Source organism: Saccostrea cucullata, unplaced genomic scaffold, assembly GCF_032062105.1.
Source record: "Saccostrea cucullata isolate Sc308-1 unplaced genomic scaffold, CSIRO_AGI_Scuc_v1 ctg850, whole genome shotgun sequence".
NCBI classification, from domain to species: Eukaryota; Metazoa; Mollusca; class Bivalvia; order Ostreida; family Ostreidae; genus Saccostrea; species Saccostrea cuccullata.
The window spans coordinates 65,539-92,514 of NW_026941357.1; the positions used below are offsets into that span (position 1 = coordinate 65,539).

Here is a 26,976-nt window from a genome sequence, read left to right on the forward strand (position 1 = left end):
TTAAACCCGCATGTTTCACGGAAGAAAATGCAGCTAAAACAATCCGTCTTTTCCTTAAACTTCAATATGCCAATAAAGGAATTGACACGGTTAATATAAGTAATATTCTTAATCACAAAAGGGTCCAGTCTTGTATTCCACCATATTTCAAGTTAAAGACTACGCCTTGTATTTTCTGCAAATATACATCGACCATTGCTTCCAAACTTTTCAATTACAAAAACACTTTACATGGCCTGGATATCGACTATCTGAAAAATAATCCCCTTTCGTGTTCATGTTCTTCTTCGCCCTATAACTATAGTCCTGCTGGACACGTTATTACAGGTGACGTAAAAATAGTTCTTAATGAGGACCTTAGATCACTTATTTTAAAAGGTCCTAAATATAGGGAACCCCGATCCTTCAACTGGCGTCGGAATTTCATAAATATTATGGATTCTGTTGAAAATTACGCCAGACGATGGGCTAGATATGAAAAAGAAGACATTGACACCTTGTCAGAATGGATTAAATGTATCAGATCCATGTTAAAGTCGCGTATTAAAAGATTGAGGGGCAAAATGAAAACCATCTATCCTTCTGTGTTCAATAAACCAGAAGTGAAAAAAGAATTAGATAGATTACACGATCAGTACGTACTGGTTCCTGCCGACAAAGCAGGTAACAACATTGTCTTCGTTTGTAAGGCTCATTATATAAATTGCATTCTAGAAGAACTTGGATTTAATTCTACAAGTGGTAATCCTACTTATGCATATACTTCTCTTTCTAAGGAAGAAATTCTTCAAAATCACCTGTCAGTTTTGAATACTTTTAATATTCCACAGAGCCAAAATGAATTTGAACTACCTTATATATATTGGATTCTGAAACTTCATAAGAATCCTTACAAACAAAGATACATTGCAGGTTCCAGTAAATGTTCAACCAAGCCTCTTTCGTTACTTCTCACTAAAATATTGACAGTAGTGAAGGAAAAACTTCAAGAGTACTGTACAACTATATATTCAAGAAGTGGTGTAAATCAGATGTGGATACTAAAAAATTCTAAAGAACTTTTGGACAATTTGAAATCACAAGACTTTACAAAAATCAACAGCATAAAAACTTACGACTTTTCAACTTTATACACAACAATTCCCCACGACAAATTAAAATCCAGGCTTTTTGATATCATTGACAGCTGCTTCTTCAACAAAAATGGAACTCGTAAGTTTACTTACCTCGTCATTGGTCATTTGAAAAATTATTTTGTTAAAACAGATTCTGATTGCACACATAAGTACTCTGAAGTTGACATCAAGAAGATGCTTGAGTTTCTGATTGACAATATCTATGTGGTTTTTGGAGATCAGGTATTCCAACAATTTATTGGAATTCCCATGGGTACAAATTGCGCTCCGTTATTAGCAGACTTATTTTTATATTCATATGAAGCGGAATTTATGCAAAATCTTTTGCGTGAAAAGAAGAAAACACTTGCTGTGGCCTTCAACTCGACATTTAGATATATCGACGACGTATTGTCAATTAATAATGATAATTTCCATTCCTACGTCGACACGATATATCCTGGTGAGCTTGAGATAAAAGATACCACAGAGTCCGACACTTCTGCTTCATACTTGGATATTTTACTTGAAAAAGACACTAATGGTAATCTAACAACCAAGCTATATGATAAACGTGATGACTTTAACTTTTCTATCGTCAACTTCCCTTACTTATGCAGCAATATACCTTCATCACCTGCATACGGAGTATTTATATCTCAGTTGATTCGATACGCAAGAGCATGCTCTACGTATGAACAATTTCTTAAACGAGGTAAATTATTGACAAGCAAGTTGATGAAACAAGAATATCAACAGTCTCGTTTAAAGTCATCATTTCGTAAATTCTATGGTCGATACAATGACCTTGTCAGCAAATACAATTTATCATTGAATGAAATGCTGACTGACGTTTTTCATACCAATTGTTAGTCCATTATTTATACACTGAATTGACCACGGATTTTTTCCGTTATTTCCTGATTATGACAACGAGCACACGGCGGGTGTGACCGGTGCAGGGGATGCTCACTCCTCCATGGCACCTGATCCCACCTCTTATGTTTCGGAGGTCCGTGTTTGCTCTGCTCTTATTTTGTATATTTGTTTAATGGACGTTGAGATTGAATACTGTTCGTTATTTCCATATCCTTCTCTTAGAGCAGTGTAGTCACCCTTGGACTTCCGGTACAAGGACTGTCCTTAATGCATATGATACGTAAGACCCTGCTGAGGCGAAATGTAGTGAAATTCGCATCTGCAACTTTCCGTCACATTTACATTGACATTTTCCAGCTAGAGCAATGGGAATGTTTAAATAAGCCATTTTCAAATAGCCTTATTATTTTAATTTATTATTAATAATTTTAAGATACAAAATTCTTTACTTTATAAAATTATTTCCCCCTGAAATAGGGTGTTGCGTTTCTTTTGCGTGTCAGTATACTTTCTACAAATAAGACAATTCCACTCCATCACATTTAAAAGTTATGAAATATTATTTGGTAAAAATTATTTTCTCTCCGTGTCTGATAAAAAAAAAACCGCCTCTTATTGAAATATTCATGATCACGTTGTCTCGCATGTTTACAGCAAACAATGGTCCAATCTCGTGAATGAATTCGAACCGTCAAGCATGATGGTCTACTACGTTTTTACTACAAACACGTGAGTTATAGGGATTGTCAATATTGAGAGCACCTCATCAGAGTTGGTTGCTTTTTGTACCGAGGAATAATCACGTGCAATTGTCTTTTCAATGGACATTTTCGGTTGGGTGAACTTCTACAGATGTCAGCGACTATGGATAAAGAAGTGTGGAAACCATGTTTTGCCAAAATGAAATAACTACTACAAACAAATGATATAATTTGATTAGTCAAAATGGTTATTAGATACATTCGATTCTGCATTTTTTTAATGGTTCAAAACAACAAAAAGTACTCCACAGAATATGTATTTAAATCTGCACAATATACCGAATGCCAAAACCAGAATACTACTAAATAATATAATTATATTCTTTACATATGAACCACAGTATTTCTGACCCCTTGAAAATAATATAAAAAATCTTGCAAGTAGGTTATCAGCATTGGCTCGGGATAATTCAAAAGTGAAATTTGGAGTTTGGAAGTAAATTGTAGTGAATGAATAATATTTAGTGGTGAAAGATATTGGAACCTATTTTACTTGTCAGATTTCTTCGAGCTAGTTGAGTTTTATTCTAACTGTTCTATCCCCCCACCCACTTTAAAAAAAAAAACGATGCTACCTACCTGAATTAATTTTTCTTAATGGTGTTCATCGAAATGCTTGGTTGTGCCCTCAAACTGGAATAGTTTTTAGAGGCCTGGAATTCCTTGACCAATTTTATTTTATTAGCCCAACTATATTTCTAAGAAGGCAAGATGTATGGTATGTAAGTTTCATATATATATGTTATGTAGTTCATTTTAAAAAAAACCAAAAGGAATAATTGACGATATCCCATTCAGGGTGTAAACAAATCAATTTAAATTACTTTCCATACATTTTACTTGACATAAAATATTTTTTGCGCATTATGCGCTCCATATTGAAGATCCGTAAATATGTTCACCCAACCGAAAATGTCCGCTAGCAGTACAGCACGGGGAAACTCTAAACAAACGGACCTGTAGAATGGAGTGGGGAAAACTTTAATTTTCATCATTGTTAATCATTTGTATGCAAATTTGAGCATGGGATTTGTAGATAATAATATACATAATGCATCAAGTCTTTCTGGGAGCGATTTAAAAAACTAGCCTTTTTGAAAAACACATGTAGTATTTTATGTAGTAACCCATAAATGCATTAAATGCAACTCATTGAGCTGATTGGTAAATTTGTGTCCCTCACTGAACAGACGTCACAAAAAATATTTTCCTCGACCTGGTGATTCTCACAATGCTTTTCCCGCGCACATGCGCAGATATCCAGGATAAACGTCAGTCCTTTATAAATATGCATGAGAATATCGTGTTCTTTTCCTGACCAGTACTTTGTTAATATCGAATAAAATTTTATCGAATTTGCAAGAATGCTTCATTTTTTGGTAGCATATCATACTCCAGAAATTTTTGTTCGGTTTCAGCTGTGCAAAAATACTGTTTAACACGGCATACATATCTTTAAAATGTTTCTAATTTTCCGGATAAATTATGCCTACTGTAATTGAGGGTTAGGTTTTAAAATTAGTGAGCACATATTCCATTTTTTGCCGGCCTGCCTAATTGAAGACCTACAGGTAATTGAAGACCTACAGAAGACCTACGGAAGACCTACAAAAATTGGGGATATATACAGCAAAACTGATATAATATTCTGATTAAGCATGCTCTAAATATATAAAATACTCAAAAAAGTTTTATAAAAAGAAGTTTTAAAGTGTATTTTTTAAGCTCGGTAAGGGGAACTATTTCTTCAGACGACCTACGGAAAGAACGATAACTCTGGCTGACTTGTCTTGTAAACAACAACACGCTCATTTATATTGTGAAGTTTATAGGAAGAATTATATATGTATATGACATAATAAAAAAAATGCAAATGATTTTGTTGAGTTTTTCAGTTATGAATTATGATAAAGAAATCAGCTGGATGATGAATTTTGATGAAGTTAAAAATATAAATAATTATCATGATTATTTCATTTATCAAATTAATATTTGAAATCTATAGTTAATATTTAACAAATAATGCAATTCTTTTAATATGTGTTTTATGGGATAAATATTAAATATTCAAGTTCAAATTATTGAAATGTATGCTGTGGATTTGTCTCAATTAACCAATATTTACTAAGGGCTTCGATCTTCACTAATTTGTTGTATACACAGACACCCTGAGGATATATCCGTGTTTAGATTGCAAATCAACACACCCCACTTGCTCTGATGAATGTTAATTTGCAGTCAACAGAGCAAAGATATATAATATTTATTTTATATCCTAAAAATGCTAGCAAGAATAAACAAATAAAATTATTGTGCATTTATTCAGAATATAACTTACTAAAATGAATTACGTTTTGAATTTTTTTTTTAATATTCAAAATAGTCATATTTTTTCAGTATAACACATTTATATGACATTCACGAGGAATATTTAATAACTTAATTAAATGTATATTTCCAAATAACATGCTGTATGCCAAGAAATAGGCACTATAATATGAAACATAATGTTTTATTTCTTTTACATTTTGAGCCAAAATATACATTTGAAGATACCAGGTGTACCATTCAATAATTAAATTAAAAGAAAATACACACTTTTTAAAATTGAATAAAATAATAAACATGCATGTTATCACACATAAGAAATGCATGCATATTTTTAAAAAAAAATTTGATGCTTTGACTCGGGGGAAATAATATTTTGAAAGTGATTATGTCTGTGTTCTTCTTGAAAAATTACTTCAAATTCTTTTAACTGCAATTTTAAAATTTTCATTCTCTACATAAATGCAAATCTTATAAAAATTTCCAGATGTTATAAATGACATTACTAGGTATTATTAATTTCAACAATTCAAACTTGAACTAAATATTATACTGATCTATTTATAAACACATATAAAATACTAAATATAACGTATATACAAGTGTATGTATTTATAATGATTTTATGATTGACATAATATATAATGGTATTATAAATTATGTACAGTGTTTACAATTTTACTAATTTTAATAACTATTTTTTTTTTTAACAAAATAATTGTTTTGACTGAATATTGCATTTTATTATTATTATTTTTTTTTATCTTTGATGTATGTATATATAAAGAATCTCCAATGATTTTTTTCCGTCCTTTAACATTATTTTTTATTTACATTTTTCTGATAATTACATTTTCTTAATATGTTTTGGTGAACAGCTGATTTGTTATTTACGCGAGTTATCGTTCTTGCCGTAGGTCTTCTGAGAGAAGAAATAGTTCCCATTACCGAGCTTAAAAAATACACTTTAAAACTTCTTTTTATAAAACTTTTTTGTGTATTTTATATATTTAGAGCATGTTTAATCAGAATATTATATCAGTTTTGCTGTATATGTCCCCAATTTTTGTAGGTCTTTCGTAGGTCTTCTGTAGGTCTTCAATTACCTGTAGGTCTTCAATTAGGCATTCCCATTTTTTGCCGAAGATCAAGATGGTGTGATAAGTATCATAAAACTGCACAGTGCACAAAGATCTGTAATCGGTTCTTTTTCTTTATTTGTGGTAGTGTATTGGGTCCATGTATTTATTTGTTATTTGAGAAAATTAGAATTCTGTTTTTCCTAGTGTTAGGGGGTTCAGGTAACCCGACTTACCTGTGTAATTGTGCTATTTACACGCAATTTATCGGTGTTTATAAACGTCTTTTTTGCATTATTATTCATAATTATCTAGAAATCAAATATAACGATTTTTTCTTCTTTGTTTGAACTTTCGTATGATGTGTGTATTATGTCATTCTAATAAGTCTGTGTTGAAAATTAACCGGGTCGAAGTTGTGCTAAAATTGGATACGGGGTTTCCCTTTTGATGCATGGCACTGTAAGTTTGTCTCCGCGACGTTGATAGCGTCATTTTGATTGGCTTTCCGGGAGGCGATTTTTAAGGAATTAACGACATTGACATATCACAGGAAAGCTTACATTTTGAAGATTAACATTGTTAATTTGTTGCATCTTGATGCAATGTGCAGAAGTTTATGTTTTTCCGTTTCAAAGGAAAGAGGTCAATTTTACTACGGTAAGTAATCAAAATATTTTTATGCAACATACACTACTGTATTAGAAAGCTGAGAAAATTTCCTATCAGAAAATTGTGGTTCCGTAATCATTTCAGAAAATAATTTACCCGGATTTCATTCAAAAGACGTCAACCCCACGCAACTTTTGAACAGTTTCTAAGTACCTTTAAATTCATGCACACTTTTGTATCGTAAAACCACAAGTGAAATAGAAAATGTGAGATTAAATAATTTTAGACTTGTTAGAATAAAGTCTATGAATTCGAAAACTATGGTCATTTCCTACTACATAACATATACAGGGGTCTATATATGCTAGTTAACGATCCCCGATATAAATGTACAAATTTGATTCTGCAGCCTGGATTTCCTCTGAATTCTGAAATACTGTCTGTATAATAAATGAATAACCCGAAGTTCAAATGTGATAAAAGAAAATATATATTTATTGTTTTACTTATAACTATAAAATATTTATAATTTTGTTTGTGCACATGATACTTTGTGGTTAATTTTTTTTACAGTTAAACTTCAGGAAAATGCTGTAGAATCATTCCATATCATGATTATGGTACCCGCCCGCGGCCTGTAGTAGCAGAACTCGAGATAGTTAGAATAATCTAACTGTGTCTCGGTACAGGCCCTCACCACAGTTAGAATACGTCCCATATACTTGTAATGTAGCAAATCGGAGCGGATCCGCTCCGAAACGATTTTGAAGAATATAAAATGATTTGCACTGGGAATAACTACCAAAATAATCAAAACAAACCTTCTTGAGATTGCTTATGCCTTTTATCCCAAAAAATAATCCATAGAAATATGAAAATCCAATTAATTTTTTCAACGTTTTTCTCGCGATTCAAATTACCGGCCATGTATACATTCGGAACTCTCTAGATTGTTCCAAGTAAATGCACTATGCGAGTTATCGCCCGTGTTTCTTTCTGCTACATTACGAATACACGGAACGAATTCTATCTAACGATATTTATTAAGAAAAATTATTTAATAAAGATATTCCACCAAATATTTCTGCTATATTTTCTTAAACTTGGTAAGACAAAGAGGAAAACTCACTGTTTCGACCTCCAATATGGCGACCAACGGGAGATAACCGGGTCCGTAGGACAATATCATTTTAACGATAGAACATTCTATCTGAATTGAGAGAGAAACTTAATACTCAACTTGTCCAGGAAGCATGGATAAAATATACAATTATAGATAGTTTTCATATGACCTAATTTTAGCAAAAGTTAGCTCCCGTTGGCCGCCATACTGGAGGTCCAAATGCTCATATTCCTTCATTGTTCAACCAATTTTAAATTTTTATATTTGCAATTTTGAATTAGGAATCTTTATTTTTCTAAGGTATATAAATTTTTGGAAGCCTCCTTTATTAAGAAAAATTATTTAATAAAGATATTCCACCAAATATTTCTGCTATATTTTCTTAAACTTGGTAAGACAAAGAGGAAAACTCACTGTTTCGACCTCCAATATGGCGACCAACGGGAGATAACTTTTGCTAAATTTGGGGCCATCGAAAACTATCTATTGATTGAAACCGAAAATTTGATATGTATTTAAAGATCTATGTAAATTTAAAAATAAAGTTGTGAATTAATTGTAGTAAATTCTTTTTTCCTTTTTTTTTTTTTTTTGCCATTTTCATGATATTGACATAGATTTTTCTTCTTTGCTAACTTTTAGTGACCATATTTTATTATGATCCTTATTTTAATAAATCTTTTAAAAGTAATAAATTGAAAATAATTCATAAAATTTCATTATTTATTCTTAACTCACCTGATTTTAAAAGTATGTTTTCAATAAGTCTGTAGCGGTCATTTTTACTATTGGCGGGCCGTGGCCATATTGGATATTTTGCCGCCATCTTGGATATTTTTAGCTGACATGGAAACAGAAAATTAGGGCTTGCATAGACCTTTCCGAAAATATATAGTTTGCCTTACTTCTAGATAAAATTAGACTCTATCCTTTAAAAAATCCTTTAAAAAATACCTAGATTTAACGGATTTTTCTTCCTTTTATGTGCCATCATTCAATACTCGTATGTATAGAAATTTCCTTACATAAAATAGCAGTACTCACAACATTGATTATTTCATAACTTCTGTTCTACTTGGAATTTTTTCACCAAGTAAAGTTTTTTATATTTCTTAATGTCTCCATGACTGTGCTAGAATATATTTAATTGAAAATATTTCACCGAAAATTTATACCTGAACCCCCTACTAGTGTGAAACAGGTCCAGGAAAATCACTATATTTAGCTATAACGTTATAGGTAGATCTACCTATATAGCTTTATTTACTTATAAAATATAGCTATATTTAGCTATTTTGGAATAAGTTTCTGTTTTATGAAAAGCAGACAAAAAGTGGCATGTAAATTATGGCTGATATATTTTCTAAAAGGTTTGATAAAAGCAACCTAGGGCATAGACAGTAAAAACATTGCCTCTTTTAAACAGGTTGGGCACAGCCTACAAAATAGTACTTTATCCCCCGTTTGGTAGATAATCTACCATATCTGTAACGAATTTTACTAACCAAATGGGGGACAAAATTGGTTGTGTTTAATTCCATAGAGTGGAGTGGAATTTCGCATAATTTTAAACCATGTGGAATAAAATATAGATATTTATCGGTGTTCTGGGTGAAAAAAATCAAAAATTCTATGTGCAATTTTTTGCGCAGAGTCGTTAAAAAATTTGACAAAAAACGTAGCTTATGTAAACAAGTGCAATGTTTCTCCATTTTTTACTTTAAAAGAAAATTCTCTCCTTCTCCAACGATGCTGCACCTGTCAATCATGTCCTTTACTTTCTATTTCAATTATCCGGGCCAGCAATCAATTAGTGCAAACCAATCAAAACGATGATCTTTTTTAAACCTGATGAAAAGTCGGATTTAACTACGGAGGCACATTTGTGTTAATTTCTAACTAGGAAATCAGAAGAAAAATAAGTTTTGCCTTTATTTCTTTTTATTTTGAGCACAATGGCTTTGTTCTTCATAGAAATAGTAAATGCAGTTGGAGTATGACATAATTATTGTTTTAAAACGATGTACTTGGAACAAAAACAAGAATAATGGCAAAAGTCATTTTGTACATCTTTTATTGAATGTTATTTTTCGAATTTATTAAATTCACCAGTAATATGCATATTAAACCCCAAAAGATCGCATGGAATCTGCAACTTCATCCTAAAAGAAAAATAACAACAAATATTAAGTACAACTCTGGAAAAAATTAACTTTATATAGCAGGAAGTGCCCACAATACCGGTAAGGCATGAGGAGCTCGTGTTGAACAGGATTTTATGGAGATAAACATTGACGAAGATCCAAAAAGAATTTGAAAGTTAACTCATCAAGAGTTAAATCACTGTATAAAATTGGGTTTTTATCCAACAAGACACAATAAAGATTTTTTTTGATCGTTTGATCAAGAAGTTCGGCTGTTACAGACAACTATGGGTATTGTTTTTACGAAGTTACGGAGAAATTACACATAGAAATTCGACCGATTTATGTTAATTGTACGAGGAATATGTTCACTAAAATCCCCCATTGCCTGAATAAATGCGCTTTTGTTTTATTTTAATAAAAATTGCAATAGAATAAAAAAGTCCCCCATTTGGTTAGTAAAATTCGTTACCGATATGGTAGATTATCTACCAAACGGGGGATAAAGTACCATTTGGTAGGCTATATGCCCAACCTGTTAAACACTTTTTAACCGAAAAAATGTATCTCTATTGTTTGGATAGCTGAAGTGCGGTGAGGCATGACTAAGTGTGATTGCCTTGCATTGTTCTCAATTATTACCAATCAATTATCTTGTAGACCAAAACTGCTTTTCTTTGTTAAAGTGGTTTATTCCTCACAGATTAACTGTTATACATAGCCCCAAAACTTTTAGATCTTTGATTGCAATTACACAAAAGGAGAAACATTCTTGTAAGTGGGTTTTTGGTGAATTGTTTTCAGTCCATTTCAAAGTTGAAAACTAATACTGCTTCATTATGCGACTTTTTGTCTGCTTTTCATAAAACAGAAATTTACTCTGAAATAGCTAAATATAGCTATATTATATAGGTAAATAAAGCTATATAGGTAGATTTACCTATATAGCTAAATATAGTGATTTTCCTGGACCTGTGAAACAGAAAACAGGTGCCCCTTTTTCTGTTGATGAACTTGATTTCTTTCATTCAAAAGATATAGAAGTGCTAATGGTGCTTTTATGATTATTTTATTTAATATCCTAATTTATTTATGGGAAATTCAAATTTTATATTTAAATAATTCTGGAGTTTATTTTACAGTATCAGCAAAATCAGCATGTGAACTTTATCGTGCCACGATGACTGTATAACATCACCGGTGAACAATGGAGTATGATGATAATTTCGATGATTATTATGATGATGCCAACATTTATGATGAAGAGGATTTGGAGAAAATGTTGGCAGGTTATACAGACTTTGATTACGGTGATGAAATGGAGTATGCTCGGATTTCTTTTATGGATCTGGCCGAGAATTGTCTGTACCCTACCTTACAGCAAACAATTCATATGTTGGCTCCGCTGTATGTTTTGTGTATCACAACTAGGATTGTTTGTGTGGTGGGATATTCAGGTAATTTAAGATTGTGGAACTTTCATTCAATAAGAATTGTTTTGATACATTAATTCTTTTTAATTAGCAATTACCAATAAAAAGCAAAAAACATGAATGGCTAGAAATTAGTGTATGCTTTCATTGGCAGTATATTAATTGAAAGAAAACAATTTATCATACTGAGTTGCATGGGTTTTTTTTACCTTCCAAGTCAATATTTTGATCAACTGATTAATGAGTTGTAATGTTGTTTTTTTTTATTTTGGCCCCTAGATTGAATTTATGAAACTTTTATGCCCCCCTTCGAAGAAGAGAGGGCATATTGCTTTGCTGCTGTCTGTCGGTATGTAGGTCTGTCGGTCCATTTAGTTTCCGTTCATTTTCTTCACAACCGTTGCACATACTGAAATGAAATTTGGTATACAGATTTTTCAGCTGAATATCTAGGTCAAGTTCTGTTTTGGGTACGATCGCGCCCTTTCTGTTAGATTTATGCCCCTTGGACTTAGAAAAATTCCACTAATTTGCAGTTTCTGTTCATTTTCTTTGAGAGGTTTCACATATTGAAATGAAATTTAGTATACAGGTTTATTAGGCGAATATTTAGGTCGAGTTTTGTTTGACAGAGTTATGCCTCTTGGACTTAGAAAAATTCCACTCATTTGCAGTTTCCGTGCATTTTCTTTACAGAGGTTGCACATATTGAAATGAAATTTAGTATACAGATTTTTTCAGCTGAATATCTAGGTCAAGTTTTGCTTTGGGTACGATTGCACCTTTTTCGTTAGAGTTATGCCCCTTGGACTTAGAAAAAATCCAATTTGGAGGGAGGGGAGTATAAGTGTTTTACAAACATCTCTTGTAAAAATTTGGAATTGTAATATTGTCTTTCAGTTGTAGACTTTGTTATTCTTGTTATTTTAAATTTTGATAGATACAGAAGACCATCCCCTTCCCCGGTGGTTACTTAATATCTGCATTAGTCTAGGGGGGCTGTTAGCTCTCTACATGTTTTTTGGTAACAACATTGTCTATCTGCTTGTCTGTGCTGTGTCTGTGTACGTAATCCTGCTCGTTACATCATGGAAGCTTCAGAACATAGCAGGAGTGACAGTGGCAGCTTATATCTTCCTTTTCATTGTGATATGGTAAGTCACTGATGATGACAAAGCAATCTACTATACCTCTACTGGTTTTCACTTGAAAAAAATTAATTCATAAGATTGAATAATTTCCTGAAAGAAACTGGACGGCTTAATACCCAAAATTTTTTAAAAGGTGTAAGATACTTATCTGAAGCTACATGCTTATACATGTATATATTTATTTTCTGTTTTTAGGTCACCTGAGTAACTCAGGTGACCTATTGCTATCTGTTTTCGTCCATCGTCGTCCGTCGTGCATCGTCCATCGTCCATCGTGTGTCGTGTGTTAACATTTGAACATTTTCAGCTTCTTCTCTGAAACCACTAAACCAATTTCAACCAAATTTGGTATACAGCATCTTTAGGTGAAGGGGAACAAAATTTTGAATTTCATGGTCCCCGCCCTCCTGGGGCCTGAGGGATGGGGCCAAAACCACAAAAATTATTGCAATTTTTAAAAATCTTCTTCTTTACTCCTGGACATCAAGCAGGCAAATTGTTGGCATGAATGTAATGAGCATTGAGTCCTTTACCAAAATTGTGAAATTTATGGCCCGGGGGTCAGGGGTTCTAGTGCTAGGGCGGGGCTATATAGATAATATAGTGAAAATGCATTATTTCTTTGAAAAACTTCTTCTCTGCTCCTGGGTATTAAATAAACTAACTAAGTACATAGTTATGATGAGCAAGAGTCCCTCTTCCAGATTTATATATTTTATGGCCTCAGGGTCAGGGGTTCTGGTGTTAGGGCGGGGCTCTATTGATTATACAGTGAAAATGCATTAATTCTTTGAAAATCCTCTTCTCTGCTTCTGAGTATTAAATAAAGTAACTAAGCACATCGTTATGATGAGCAGGAGTGCCTCTTCCATAATATTTAATTTTATGGCCCCAGGGTTTGGGGTTCTAGTGTTAGGGCAGGATTCTGTTGATTATATAATTATATAGTAAAAATACATTAATTTTTTGAAAATATATTCCTTTGCTTCATAGTTTTATGCCAATGATCCAAGTATATATATTTATGATGAAGAACGGTGCATCTAGCAAAGTGGTTTTTTTTATGCCCCCTGGGCCCGAGGGGGGGGGGGGTACATAATCTGAAAATAAATTAATGCTTTGAAATCTGCTCTTTGGTATTAATCAACCATTTTATGATAAAATTTGCAAAATTTTGAAATATGTTTTCAATGGGTCAGTGTGATGCACAACTGGGTATAAAGTGGAAGTGCATTTTCTCTTTGTTACTCTGATCTACCTCTGGGTATTAAGTAAATAGAGAAAGCATGCTAAGTTAATAATAATGATAAGCAATGGTGCCTCTTTCAAATTTGTGAATTGTGAATTTCATGGCCTCTGGTTTAAAACACGAACCAAATTTAATTGTTTGAAAGTTGTTACAGAATACTCAGGCGACCTATAAGGCCCCTGGGCCTCTTGTTTAATTTATTACAGTGAGTTGTTTGTTGTGGATGAAAAAATCTGGCACAGTATTAGAGGTAAGGCTTGGTGATGTTAGTGGATGCTTTCTATTAAAAAGAATAAAACTTAATTTTAAATTTGTGTTATTAACTTTCCCCTTTCAGCATGACAACCTATCTGTATATGTTTATTGCATTTGAAATCAACATTTCCATTAGGAAGTTTAAAAGTTAGAGGTTCCCCGACTGTCTTGTTAGTCATATATTGATATTTGGCATTAATGACTTTATTAGAGCCAGTTGTCTTTTTTGCTATGCACTATGCAAGCACTAGTTTATGTTTGCTTCTGGATTGCAAGTTTCTCATAAACTGGCTGAAATGTCAAATGCATTTTCCAGTACATGTACAAAAGTTGTAACGGTTCTATATATATACAAAATCAATGTAAACTTGTATTCCAGGTGATCCCTGTAATTTTATATTTCAGGTGCACAGATAATGCTGTCTATGAAACTTATAGGCCTTGGTTTTGACATCACATCAGGAGTTACACCTCTGCCTGCCTTTACAGATTACATGGCCTACATTTTTTGTGCTGGAAATGTTATCTTTGGGCCTTGGATGTCATTTCAAGACTTTAAAAGTATCTACTCCACAAGTTTATCAAAGTGCCTTGTAAGTTTTGAGAAAAATTAGGTGCTCCATTAAAGTCTTATTGGTCTGAGAGTTCTCTAAACTGTAAACTAAAGTTTTGTTTTGAAAAAAAATGTAAAGTTGTAAATTGGTAAAAAGTGGAAGATGAATTAGATTCTTATAAATAATCATAAGCTTTGTATTGATAATATGCATGCATATACATACATATATATTATATATAAGAGGATTATTTTCGTAGTTTTCATTGGCTGAAAGGACGTCACGTGACATTCCTCCTTTTGCAATAGCGACGCGAAAGCGCATCCGCGAAAAATGATATCGCACGACACGCCGTTCGGTTATACTGAAGTTACGTAGAACGTGACGTCATAATATAAGAAGCGTGAATTTAACCATTGTGACGTAATGACAGCCAAGTCCGTTTTGTTAGGACTGTGTCAGTACATTCACTTTGAGTGATTATATAATATAACTATTATGGACTTCAGTGAACGGTCAATATGTGGTTATAAGGACTCATGGCAATCGATATTGACCTCAGACACAGAAAATGATAGCGACCTCGCAGGCTCGGTCGCTATCACTTTCTGTGTCTTCGGTCAATATCAATTGCCATGAGTCCTTATAACCACATATCGACCTACACTGAAGTCCATAATTGTATATATCACTTTGTATTGATAATATGCATGCATATACATACATGTATGTAACACTAACAGTTTTTAACACACACACACACACCAGCACCTGGATCTTTAAAAAAATATTTAAAGTCAGATTTAGATGAAGTAACATACAGATAATTTGTAAAAAAAGCAAAAAAAAAAAAAAAAAAACAACAACAACAAACAGTTATAGGGTGACCAAACTTCTGTGGTAAAAATGTAAGTCTTTTCTCTACAGGAGTCGTTTCTGCTAAAGTCCTCATTCCTCCCTAAATTCATACATATATTTTTTTGTCATTAGGATGTAGATTGGATGACTAAAGTGATGAAATCCAGTTTGTTTTCTGTGTTCTGTCTTTCCTTCTCGACGTGTTTTGGATCCTGGATCATTCTAGACAGTAATTACAAGTAAGTCTCTCCTAAAAACATATTGTTCTTGTATGTTCAGTTCATCATGAGATGTTTTGTTCCATTGACACTCATGTTAAAAAAGTTGTGTAGATTTTGGCAATTATTTGGTCACTAATACATGTAATAAAAATAAATTTTTTAGATGAAGAAATTTCCTAACTGGCAACACAGCCGTTCCCCAGATTACCTTAATATTCATTTGTTCATGTGTTTATCTATAATGAACCATGGCAATACTCGTGCATTTTGTGTTTGTTTGTAGGTGGGTACGTGCTTACAGAGATGCCCAATCCTTCAGATTCAGCCATTATTTTGTATGTTTTGTCTCGGAGACCACCATAGCTCTATCTGGAATTAACCCCAGTGAGATCGACTAGTGAGTATTTTTCCAACTCAGTGAGATCGACTAGTGAGTATTTTTCGAACTCAGTGAGATTGACTAGTGAGTATTTGTCCAACTCAGTGAGATTGACTAGTGAGTATTTGTCCAACTCATTAAGATTGACTAGTGAATATTTATCCAACTTAGTGTGATAGACTAGTGAGTATTTGTCAAACCCTGTAAGATCTACTAGTGAGTTCTTATACGGCCGTCTTAAGACGGGACGTATTATGTTATAGGCTTCATGTCCGTCCGTCTGTCCGTCTGTCCATTCGTGTCCGGCTCATAACTTCAATACTATTAGGCTTAGGACTATCAAACTTTGTCAACTGATACTACTTGGGTAGACGGTGTGTCGTGCACAAAAAGTAGGTCGCTCTGACCTTTAATAAAGATGCTATGGCCAAATATGGAAAAAACCTGTCCTGCTCATAACTAGAAAACTATTAGACCTAGAGCTATCAAACTTGGCAAAAGTATACATCTTAGGTAGAAGGTGTGTCGCGACCTATTTCAAGGTCACTGTGACCTTTAATTTTAGTGAAATTTTTTTAAAAACTAAGTTTTTTAAATTTTAAATTTCATAATCCTAAAAATGTAAAAAATAGAGTTGTATCTTTATTAAAAAGTGTTAAATCAAGTAAAAACTTATTTTTTTCATCATATACTTTACAGCAATCTTAAACAAATTTCAATGTAAATGAGAGGAATTCAGTTTGTCCCATGGGCATAATTATCAAGCACTGGTCAAGAAGAATTTTGATAGCAGAAAGTTGCATGTCAAATTAGAGAGAAATTAATGAGTTTAGAGTGAGGAGATAACTAGTAGAGCACTGCTGTTATCTACATCCCTCGGGTATTGGGCAAATGGACATCCATTTAAAAATAGCTCTTGTTGCTAGCCTAAGTTTTAAAATGAATAGCCTAAGATTTAAAATGAATTTGATGAAAAGTAATTAAAACTTATTTGATATTGCATAATAAACTAATAATCTGATATTATATAATATTAATTAATTAAAAACTAATTTTTTGGGGTGGGGTTGAATCAGCATGCCTACTTGTCCATATGTATTAAATATAAAGTTTGTCTGGCATTACATCTAAAAAGAAATCATGGAGTATTTTATATGTTTTAAAAGTGTTTTAGGATAAAAAGTGCAGATCCATTACTATTAAGGGAGTAATGAATAGACAAGCATCCAGTCAAAGATTAATTAATGAGTTCAATGTAGGAAGGCTATCAGATCATTAAAAGCGCTGCCTTATCTGTATCCTTTGGGGATTAGACAGAAGAACTGCTGGTCAGTTTATAGCATATATCATTTGATGGCCAGCCTTTCTTTTCAAAATTGATTTGGCATAGATTAAGTTGTTAAGACTAATTTGATATTGTTTATTATGATGGCCGGCATTTAACAAAGTCTAACACAAATAGTATAGAAATCTATCAGTTATGTAATATTTGTTATAATTATGCCTATATATACAGCACAGGGGATGGATAAAGAAATATTTTTTTTAAAAAATGGAAAAATCATTGAAATCTTAGAATTAAGGTTGACATGATTTTCTTGCACTCTAAACTGTTAAAGATAATTGGGTAATTTTTTGACGGGCGTATCATGCTGTGGCGTGGCACTTTATTGTCAGAGTCATCATCTTCTTTTGCGATTTAACAAGTGAATACAAATTATATTGAATGGCAGCATCATGCTTTTCAATAAACAGTATATTACCTAGGTTAAAAAGAACTTCAGTTCATGTTATTATTTTGAATATACAAACGTAAAATCTTCATGAATATTTGTTAATTTCAGTGGTGTGACTGTCACGCGACCATTATACGTTGAATTTCCAAGATCTCTAGTTGAAGTCGTAACTAATTGGAATTTACCTATGCATAATTGGTTGAAAAACTGTAAGTTTAAAAGTTTTTTTTTACATGTACATTTGACCTTTATCTATCTTTAAGAATTGTGTGTCTCTGTAAATGTTAAAGATGACTATTTACATATATTACGTTTTTGTTTCTTTAGATGTGTTCAAAACAGCCCGTCCATATGGGACATTTTTAGCCGTCACTTTGACCTACGTAGCCAGCAGTCTGCTTCATGTGAGTCTCACATAATCATCCTGGGGATTGTTTTAAACTATTCCAAAAAAGTATTTGAAATAGAAAATAGGACCTATGTTCTTTAGGTTTCATCAATTTTCTTTTTTATATTACAGGGCCTTAATTTTCAGTTAGCAGCAGTTCTATTATCACTGGGGTTCTATTCCTATGTTGAAATGGGTAAGATGCTGATAATTTTGAAAATGACAAGGTATTTTTTATGTAACTCCTTAAATTTTAAAATATTTTTATAAAAAAATGTATATAACTACAATGTAACATTCAGTAATGCAGTGCATTCTGTTTGAGAAGTCGGTGAACATTTATAAAGTCCTTCAATGAATAGGATGCTAAAACTCATTGACCATTTATTTAAAACAGGCATGTGCTTGTTGAGGTAATTTTTAAGAAGATATCCTATTAAGTTGATATGATTATGCTATACGTGTCTTCAGTATTTAGGAGGAAGTTGGCCCGGGTATTTGATGCCTGTTTGGAGGCGCGGTCCTGTAGAGATAACTGTCCTCACACCTACAAACAAGTAAGAATTCTTTTTTTAAATTAAAGATGAAATTCAATAACACTTATACTAAATACTCTACTTGTTCATAAATTAGTGTCTTCAAAATTTAGCGGAATCACCAGGTATTAAGTTATTGGGGTATTCATGAATTAAGCTTTATATACTAAAAGCACCATATATTTTATTTATATAATAATTTCTTAGCATGAATTAGTGCCAGAGTCCCTAAAATATGAAGCCTGCTTTTTGTGGTAGTACATACTGTACAGTACATCCTAAATATAATTGAATAACATTTGGGATATATTTCATTGACTGTTATTTTAATTGAATAACATTTGGGATATATTTCATTGACTGTTATTTTAATATTTACAGAACCATCCGTTTGTGTGGATTACAAACCTTTGTTTTGGATGTGTAGCCGTCTTTCATTTAGCGTACCTGGGTCTGATGTTTGACAGCAGTGCTGAGGCTGAAAAGGTCAGGGGTCAAACTACTGTTCATTCATTTCCAGATAAACAATTCCTTAGGAATTCTTTAAATGATAATTTTTCAGTGATAATTTCTGTAATTACAAATTAATTTAAACAATAAAATGCTTTCTTTGATTGTCATTACTGGAATAAATGGAAGCAGCTGTTGCAGAAAAAATTAATACATAACCCGCATAAGTGGGTTATGTAAATTTTTTCTGCAATAGCTGCGATCTTTAATTCCAGTAATAATAAAGAAAGAAAGAAATTTTATTGTGTATATTTATATATGTTTAAATAATCATTTAAAGTTGGATTAAAAAGATGAATTATTGTACCAGGGGTATTAATGATGCGAACGTCTTTACACAATTCATGGATGGAACAGCCACTGATCAACAAATCTGAACAGGTGACTTGCCGACTGTAGTTCATGCAGTGATTAACGCAATGGGTTTTCTTAAGAAATAAATGAGAAAAAATATTCAGTGGATGTAAATATTCTGTGATTACAAATTTTAAAGTAATGCAAGATAACCATGTGATGTTCATTCTATGAAAGTATCTGTGATAAGAAAACAATGGGGTGCATTAAATGCAAAGGGTATAACTCAGTGCAGATATCAGAGAAAACTAACTTGTCATGTGGCAATTTACTTGCAAGCCATGTTCAGTTTCAATTCCCATTACATGAACTTGTCACTTTATCTTCAGTGATCAGAATAAGTGTCTCACCATGTAACATTGTAATTTCATGTTTTATAATATTGTAATGATTTTCTTTACAGGGCTATAACATGTCCCATACACTACAGAAATGGTCCGATCTCGGCTTCCTGAGTCACTGGGTCATATTGGGAACTTACATATTTCACTTAATGGTGTAATAAAGAGGCCTTCTGAAGCTTCCTAGAAGATAAACAATGTACAAAGAAATTCAAAATGTGCTATCATAATGTGCAATTTGATACATGCTTTAATGCTGTTGTTGCAATACCACCCCAGCCCTGTGGTGTTCATTGTTTGCTATGATATTTACATGTTTTGCATGGTGTATACTGTAAATGTATTACATTTAGTGGTGTATTCTTTTTAACGATTTTGGCGGAAAGCAGAGTCCACTAATTCAAGTACATCGCTAAATGTCTTGTTTATTAACTTTTATAACCAGCAACTTCAGACAGCGCTAAATCAAATCTACCCTTATTTGTTGAAAAATGAATTTCCGCCAAATATCGTACAAGCCAAATGTAATACATTTACAGTATTTGCACATATTTACATAAGAAAAATTATTAATGTTAGTTATGGACTTATGGTCATATCCTCTGTGTGATTAGTGAATAATATGATGCTAGGTTTTATTTTGATAACAAGGTCAACATTGAATACAGTACTCTTGGGAATCAAAAAATTCAGATATCTTCAGCAATGTTCTTTGAACCCCCAGTATTATATTTTATATACATCTTGAATGGTTTTTGAAATTGTTAGTTTGCATTTTCTCCAATTTGGAAAGAGTAGTCATTTTTGTCAAGATTGTGGGCATTTGTACTAATTAGTACATCATCTTGATATCATTATGAACTGTACTTTTGTTCATCTATAGTTTCTATTTGACAAATGTTAAAATGAAAGGGTGTATTTTACCCTTACTTATATTGTTTTAATTAATCCTAAATCCATAGAGTGTATAGAGTACCATGTAAATGTATTGAAGAGTTTTCTTTTTTGTGAAAGTTTTACAGAGTGATGGTAAGATAGAGAGCTATATATAGATACTGGTACATGTATGTGAAGGTCACTGTAACTTCTATTACTAAGAATATGAATGCCATCTTGAGCCTATAAATCTGATGGAGGACCTTTGTAGGAGAAGCTATGTCCCCCTGTACTGTCTGTTACCACTACCAATAACATCTCTATTGCGGTCTCTGTGATGTAGTGAGGTATTCTATACAGTCCCTGACCTGTGTTGTTGTGGTGCTGTATGGTCTGTATGAGTTTTCCTGTGTCAGTGTAACAGTTTATCTGGCCTGTCTCTGTATCATCATTATACATTCCGACCAGCTGGTCTCCAGTGGAGGTGGAGCTGTAGACACTCCGTGGTCTCCATGGTGATGTGTTGTATGGTATCACTGTGGTCTTTACTTTATCTGTAGACAGTTTAATGATGTTATAGTTACTGTCTATATAAATTATATCGCTTTCTTGTGTCACAGTGTGTACATCAACACCATAATCACTTAAATCTGTCACACGATCTAGAATATCACCTTCTACGTTTGGTAAGATGAGATTGTTAAGTTCACAGATCCAGACCCGGTCTGATGTCACGTGGGTAATGTGATTACCCAGTCCAACACCAGTCACTCTGACAGATTTCTGTAACACCAGTCTATACATTACTGACATCAGACATCTATTTCTTCTTTTTCCTGTGGTTTCAAAATCCTGTGTTGATTTCCTTCAGTCAGGAAGGTCTCTCTGTAAATTACAACATTGTATTATAATCTTTGACAGCAATAACAATCCTCTCTCTATACTTAACTATTGTATCATTGTCAGATTCAATGTTATGGTTTTACAAAAAAAAAATAGAATTAAGACGCAAATATAAACATATCATATAATATAACAGTAAAACTCGGTTATAATGAAGTCACAGACTCTTTTTGGCTTCAGGTGACACTCTTTGCTTGGAATAAGCATTTGTTCTACAAAATGGTTTTACAAAAAAATAAAGAGAGTTAAGACGCATATATAAACATATCATATAATATAACAGTAAAATTCGGTTATAATGAAGTCACAGACTCTTTTTGGCTTCAGGTGACACTCTTTGCTTGGAATAAGCATTTGTTCTACAAAATGGTTTTACAAAAAAATTAATAGAATTAAGACGCATATATAAACATATCGTATAATATAACAGTAAAATTCGGTTATAATGAAGTCACAGACTCTTTTTGGCTTCAGGTGACACTCTTTGCTTGGAATAAGCATTTGTTCTACAAAATGGTTTTACAAAAAAATAAATAGAATTAAGACGTATATATATAAACATATCATATAATATAACAGTAAAACTCGGTTATAATGAAGTCACAAACTCTTTTTGGCTTCAGGTGACACTCTTTGCTTGGAATAAGCATTTGTTCTCTTTTAACACAGAAAGATGTTTTCTGACGTGAATATATAACCAGATTTTTAAAATCATGATATTGCCAATCATGTTGTATATTCATCATTTCCTGCTTTGTTGTTTGATGGCATCTTTTCTACATTTGAAAGACTAAAAAGGGGTATATTTTTATACAGTTATTGACTGGGTATGAGGGCAACATATAATTTGTTGGACCTGAAGGTGAAAATGTTGCCTGAGGCCGCAGACCAAGGGCAACATTTTCACTTTCAGGTCCAACAAATCATATGTTGCCCGAATCCCAGTCTATAACTGTTTTGTTATACCCTTCACTGCTCACTTAAGATTGATCAATTTAATCAATACACTCTATATTATATAAATATTGCATGTAGTTGAGTGTAACATTGAAAATTTTCAGCCCAAGAAAACCATTGTTATATATATATTTTATCACAAAAATAATTTATCACAAAAAAACTCTTCCCTTCTTCCTTACCTTGCTGTTAGCAACAACTCTTGTAGCTCTTAATTTACTTCGGCTATTTTTGCGCCGCCGATATTGAACGATGATTAATTACTTGCGACGTAACAGATGAGTGACGTTGCGCTCTAACAGTTCTTATGTAAGACCGGTCAATATAGTGAAATTGTTAGACTGATGTAATGAACAGTTCTTTTGTTGGACTTTTTATAAGTAATAAATATATAGAATGATATTTATAAGAGTATAACAATATATTAAATACACAAGCTTGCATTAGTCGTTGCATATTTATCTCTGCCAATATTTATATAATATTGTAAAATTATTTAGGTTCATTTGCAAGTTCATGTCATAAAGTATATGCATATATTTTTCTGCATGCATGAAAATGTATTTTGATATCTTACATTTATCGCTCCATAGTGGAGTTAAAACTGGGTAGTGTAATTTGGGTTGTAATAGTACTTAGTCTAGTCAAAATAGTATTTTAATTTAAGATTGTTGTGTATTTAGTACTATTTCCTTATCATAGTTTATTAGTGCTCAACAAATGTTACATGTAGTCGTTCAACTTTCATTTGTCTTAATAAAAACAATAATCACATATATAGTGGACAAGATATCAAAGTATGATGTTTAAGTTAAGCTTATATCCACTGAATATTTTCTCCTTTATTTCTTAAGAAAACTTATTGCGTTAATCACTGCATGAACTACAGTAGGCATGTCGCCTGTACAGATTTCTTGATCAGTGGCTGTTCCATCAATGAAATGTATAAAGACGTTCGCATCATTAATACAATAATTAATCTTTTTAATCCTACTTTAAATGATTATTTAAACAGATATAAATATAAAAAATAAAATGTCTTTCTTTCTTTGTTATTACTGGAATAAACGGTCGTATAGCTATTGCAGAAAAAATTTACATAACCTGCATAAGCGAGTTATGTATTTTTTCTGAAACAGCTGCTTCCGTTAATTACAGTACTAGTAATAACAAACAAACAAAGCAATTTATTGTTTAAATTAAAATCAAAACAAAGTTTTATTTTGACATTTAAATGTTGATCACAAACAAAGCAATTTATTGTTTAAATTAAAATCAAAACAAAGTTTTATTTTGACATTTAAATGTTGATCACAAACAAAGCAATTTATTGTTTAAATTAAAATCAAAACAAAGTTTTATTTTGACATTTAAATGTTGATCAGAAGCTTCTCTGTAAAAATACCTGTACGATTTTTTTGTCAATTTTTAATATACAAGTTCTCATTCAGACTTGTTCCATGCAATTAAAATGGTCTCTGTCTTGTTGTGGTGCTTTATTGTTTTTGATATTAACCTACATTATTTTCCAATATTTACAGCTCAAATTGTTTTGCTCTGTATTTATTATTTTATAAGATGTTCTGTTTTGTTAAAATTTACCTTCATTTTATACATGTACTTCACCATATTAATATTAGACCCTGTCATAACACCTACATGTATTTTGAAGACTGTCTCCCCTTCACCAGTCTATAAACCAGGTCCAAAATTTTAGTTATTTATTTACAATGCTAGAATCTCATACCTATAGTTATATGTTGTAAATTCAGTTTTCAGCTTTAAGCTTGTTTGTTAAATCTGCTCCACCGCTTTATAGTGATTGATAAATCTGTTCCATTTTGATAGTGAATTCTGTCCTTATTTGTAATGATATAAATAAATTAGATTTAAACTTTAAATGTGTTTATTTTTGTGCCATTTTGATTGAGTGAAGCATAAAGATTACAAACAGTAATAATGATCAAAAGTTCATGGGAACATTTACAAATCAAAAGCAGAGAAAAACACTTGACTTCTCAAACACATCAGATGTGGGATCAGGTGCCATGGAGGAATAAGAATCCCCTGTCTACAGGTCATGATCATTTTGCTGGATACTTTATCTCCTGATTGAACAGAATGAAAGTTTAAGAAGATTCTTTACAAAGTAAGCATTAGTCCCATGCATTGAAACTAAATTTGCATAATGTTACATCCAGGTGATGCTCATTTTGTGTACCAAAATGTTTTGGGTGGAAAATTTTGTCTAGCATAAAGATAATTAATATTTGGCAAAGTGTGGACCCTATAATCCTTGTCTGTCTTAAATTATCGTTTTCAGCACTAAAATGGACATACTATCATGTACATGTATATACACATAATAAACTTGCACACAATTTAGATTTCATCTATATTTATTTGATTTACATAAATATTCTTATTAATAACTAGCAGCACAGTGTTACACTCTCACAGGTTCTGAATATAAAGAAATAACAAACAAGAGATTAAATACACAATATAACAATACACAGTCAAATGAACTCTATACTTAACAATATAAAGAATGGGTATTATTAAGTAGGAGGGTGAATATTCAGGGACACATATCATTGCTGGTGATAAAATATTATTGATAAAAGCTACAAATCAGTTATATGAAATATTATACAAGCTAATACATCTAATCTTCATGATTTGAGAGATCTTTTTGTAATCCGTTATTTTTTTTTTTTTAAGATCTTTTTAAAATCTTTATCATATAAACATTGCAAATGTATGGATTTATGAGACATACAAATTACAAATTATTAGTAACATTTTATTTATTTCATAGGAAAAAAATCTTTATATACCTTTTTCATAATTATCCTTATTTTGTGAAAGTTAGAGAAATTAAAGCACAAGACTGCTTAATTTAGTGTTAATGTGGATATGGGACATTTGGTGCTCTCTGAAATAACCCTATCCATAGTTCAATACTAAGATAAATTACATGTTATACATGTTCATAAGCATGAATTAGCTAAAAAAAATTATATAAACATACAATGAAAGCAAAATGTACAAAATTCATGATTAGCCCAACAAACAAGACAAACATATTTATCATGCCATTAAAATGTACAAGTATAATGGCTGCACAAATCCATCTCCATACACAATCTGTTAGTGCAATACAGACAATAACTTAAGTGGTTTATAAAAATTATGCAAACAATTGCAACACTGACAGAAATTTCAACAGATATACAATACTATCTTTGTTTCTTAATAACAAAAGTCCACAAAACCCAATACCATTCCAATCTTCAGTGTTTTCCACAAGACATAGACATTTACATGTACAAGAATTGTAATAATTTATAGTTTTCTCAAACTGATATGTTGGAATGCATTCAAGCTGATTTCTAATTATAAATATTTGTAGGAAAAATTCTCAAATTTAAAAATACATGGACAGAGTGAGAATCTGAGATTCCTCCCCTCTCAAACATTAAACAATACAAGATCATCTACAGGTCACAACATCAAGCTAACACCCCCTCCCTATTTCCCATACATCATACATTAAACACTCAACTGAAGGTCAAACCTTCAAGCTATCTAATGTTTCTGATCAATTGTTCTATAAAAATTCATGATCAATACAATCTTAATACACAATTTCATTGTTTTTTGGTGATACATGGTGGTACATTATATAATTTTACAAATGTTTATTTCACTGTGACATACATTACAAACACATCATAATAATAGAGAGATATATAAGACATACAATGTCATCAAGAAAAATAATACTTCTATCATCCCCCCCCCAAAAAAAATAATAATAATTTTTGAATTCTACCCTGAAAAGAATTAAAAATATATGAATAATAGCTAAAATATAATTAATATTAAAGATCTCAGATAAAGGTACACATACATGTAAAGGAACTGAAATTTAAAGAGGCATGGACACACTTTGCATTGCCATTTATTTTTTTTAATCTAAATTTTATATTAATTGGAAAAAAATAGCTTCAGTAGAATGATTTGAAGTTCAACTTTAAAAACATGAAAATTCTTATACATGAATTACAATTTTTAAATATCTACACCTAGGTTTGCATATATGGGCATGTGTTTTGTTATTAATACATTTACATTTTTTCAATTTGATAACATTACATGCATCACTGAACACTAACAGTTAATACTTGTGCATTGGTTTTGTTTTGTTCTTGAAATATTATTTTTAAAT

General features: G+C 31.9%; 1 protein-coding gene across 1 annotated transcript; it reads left to right on the forward strand.

The window, feature by feature from the left end:
- Nucleotides 1-6,249: 6,249 nt before the first annotated feature.
- On the forward strand, nt 6,250-23,905 carry LOC134257679 (protein-serine O-palmitoleoyltransferase porcupine-like). Its single transcript, XM_062740271.1, has 13 exons — nt 6,250-6,279; nt 11,184-11,498; nt 12,415-12,628; nt 14,081-14,124; nt 14,535-14,722; nt 15,674-15,780; nt 16,046-16,159; nt 17,986-18,086; nt 18,205-18,281; nt 18,398-18,461; nt 18,737-18,822; nt 19,183-19,287; nt 20,069-23,905. Exons 2-13 carry the CDS (start codon nt 11,249-11,251, stop codon nt 20,165-20,167), a joined length of 1,449 nt encoding a protein of 482 aa, XP_062596255.1. The 5' UTR covers nt 6,250-6,279; nt 11,184-11,248; the 3' UTR covers nt 20,168-23,905.
- Nucleotides 23,906-26,976: the final 3,071 nt, after the last annotated feature.

Coding starts and splice junctions, on each gene's coding strand:
- LOC134257679 (XM_062740271.1), top strand. CDS start 11,249: ATGGAGTATGATGATAATTTCGATGATTATTATGATGATGCCAACATT. Junction 14,723..15,673: donor CAAGTTTATCAAAGTGCCTT/GTAAGTTTTGAG, acceptor TTTTGTCATTAG/GATGTAGATTGGATGACTAA. Junction 18,823..19,182: donor GTCCTCACACCTACAAACAA/GTAAGAATTCTT, acceptor TAATATTTACAG/AACCATCCGTTTGTGTGGAT.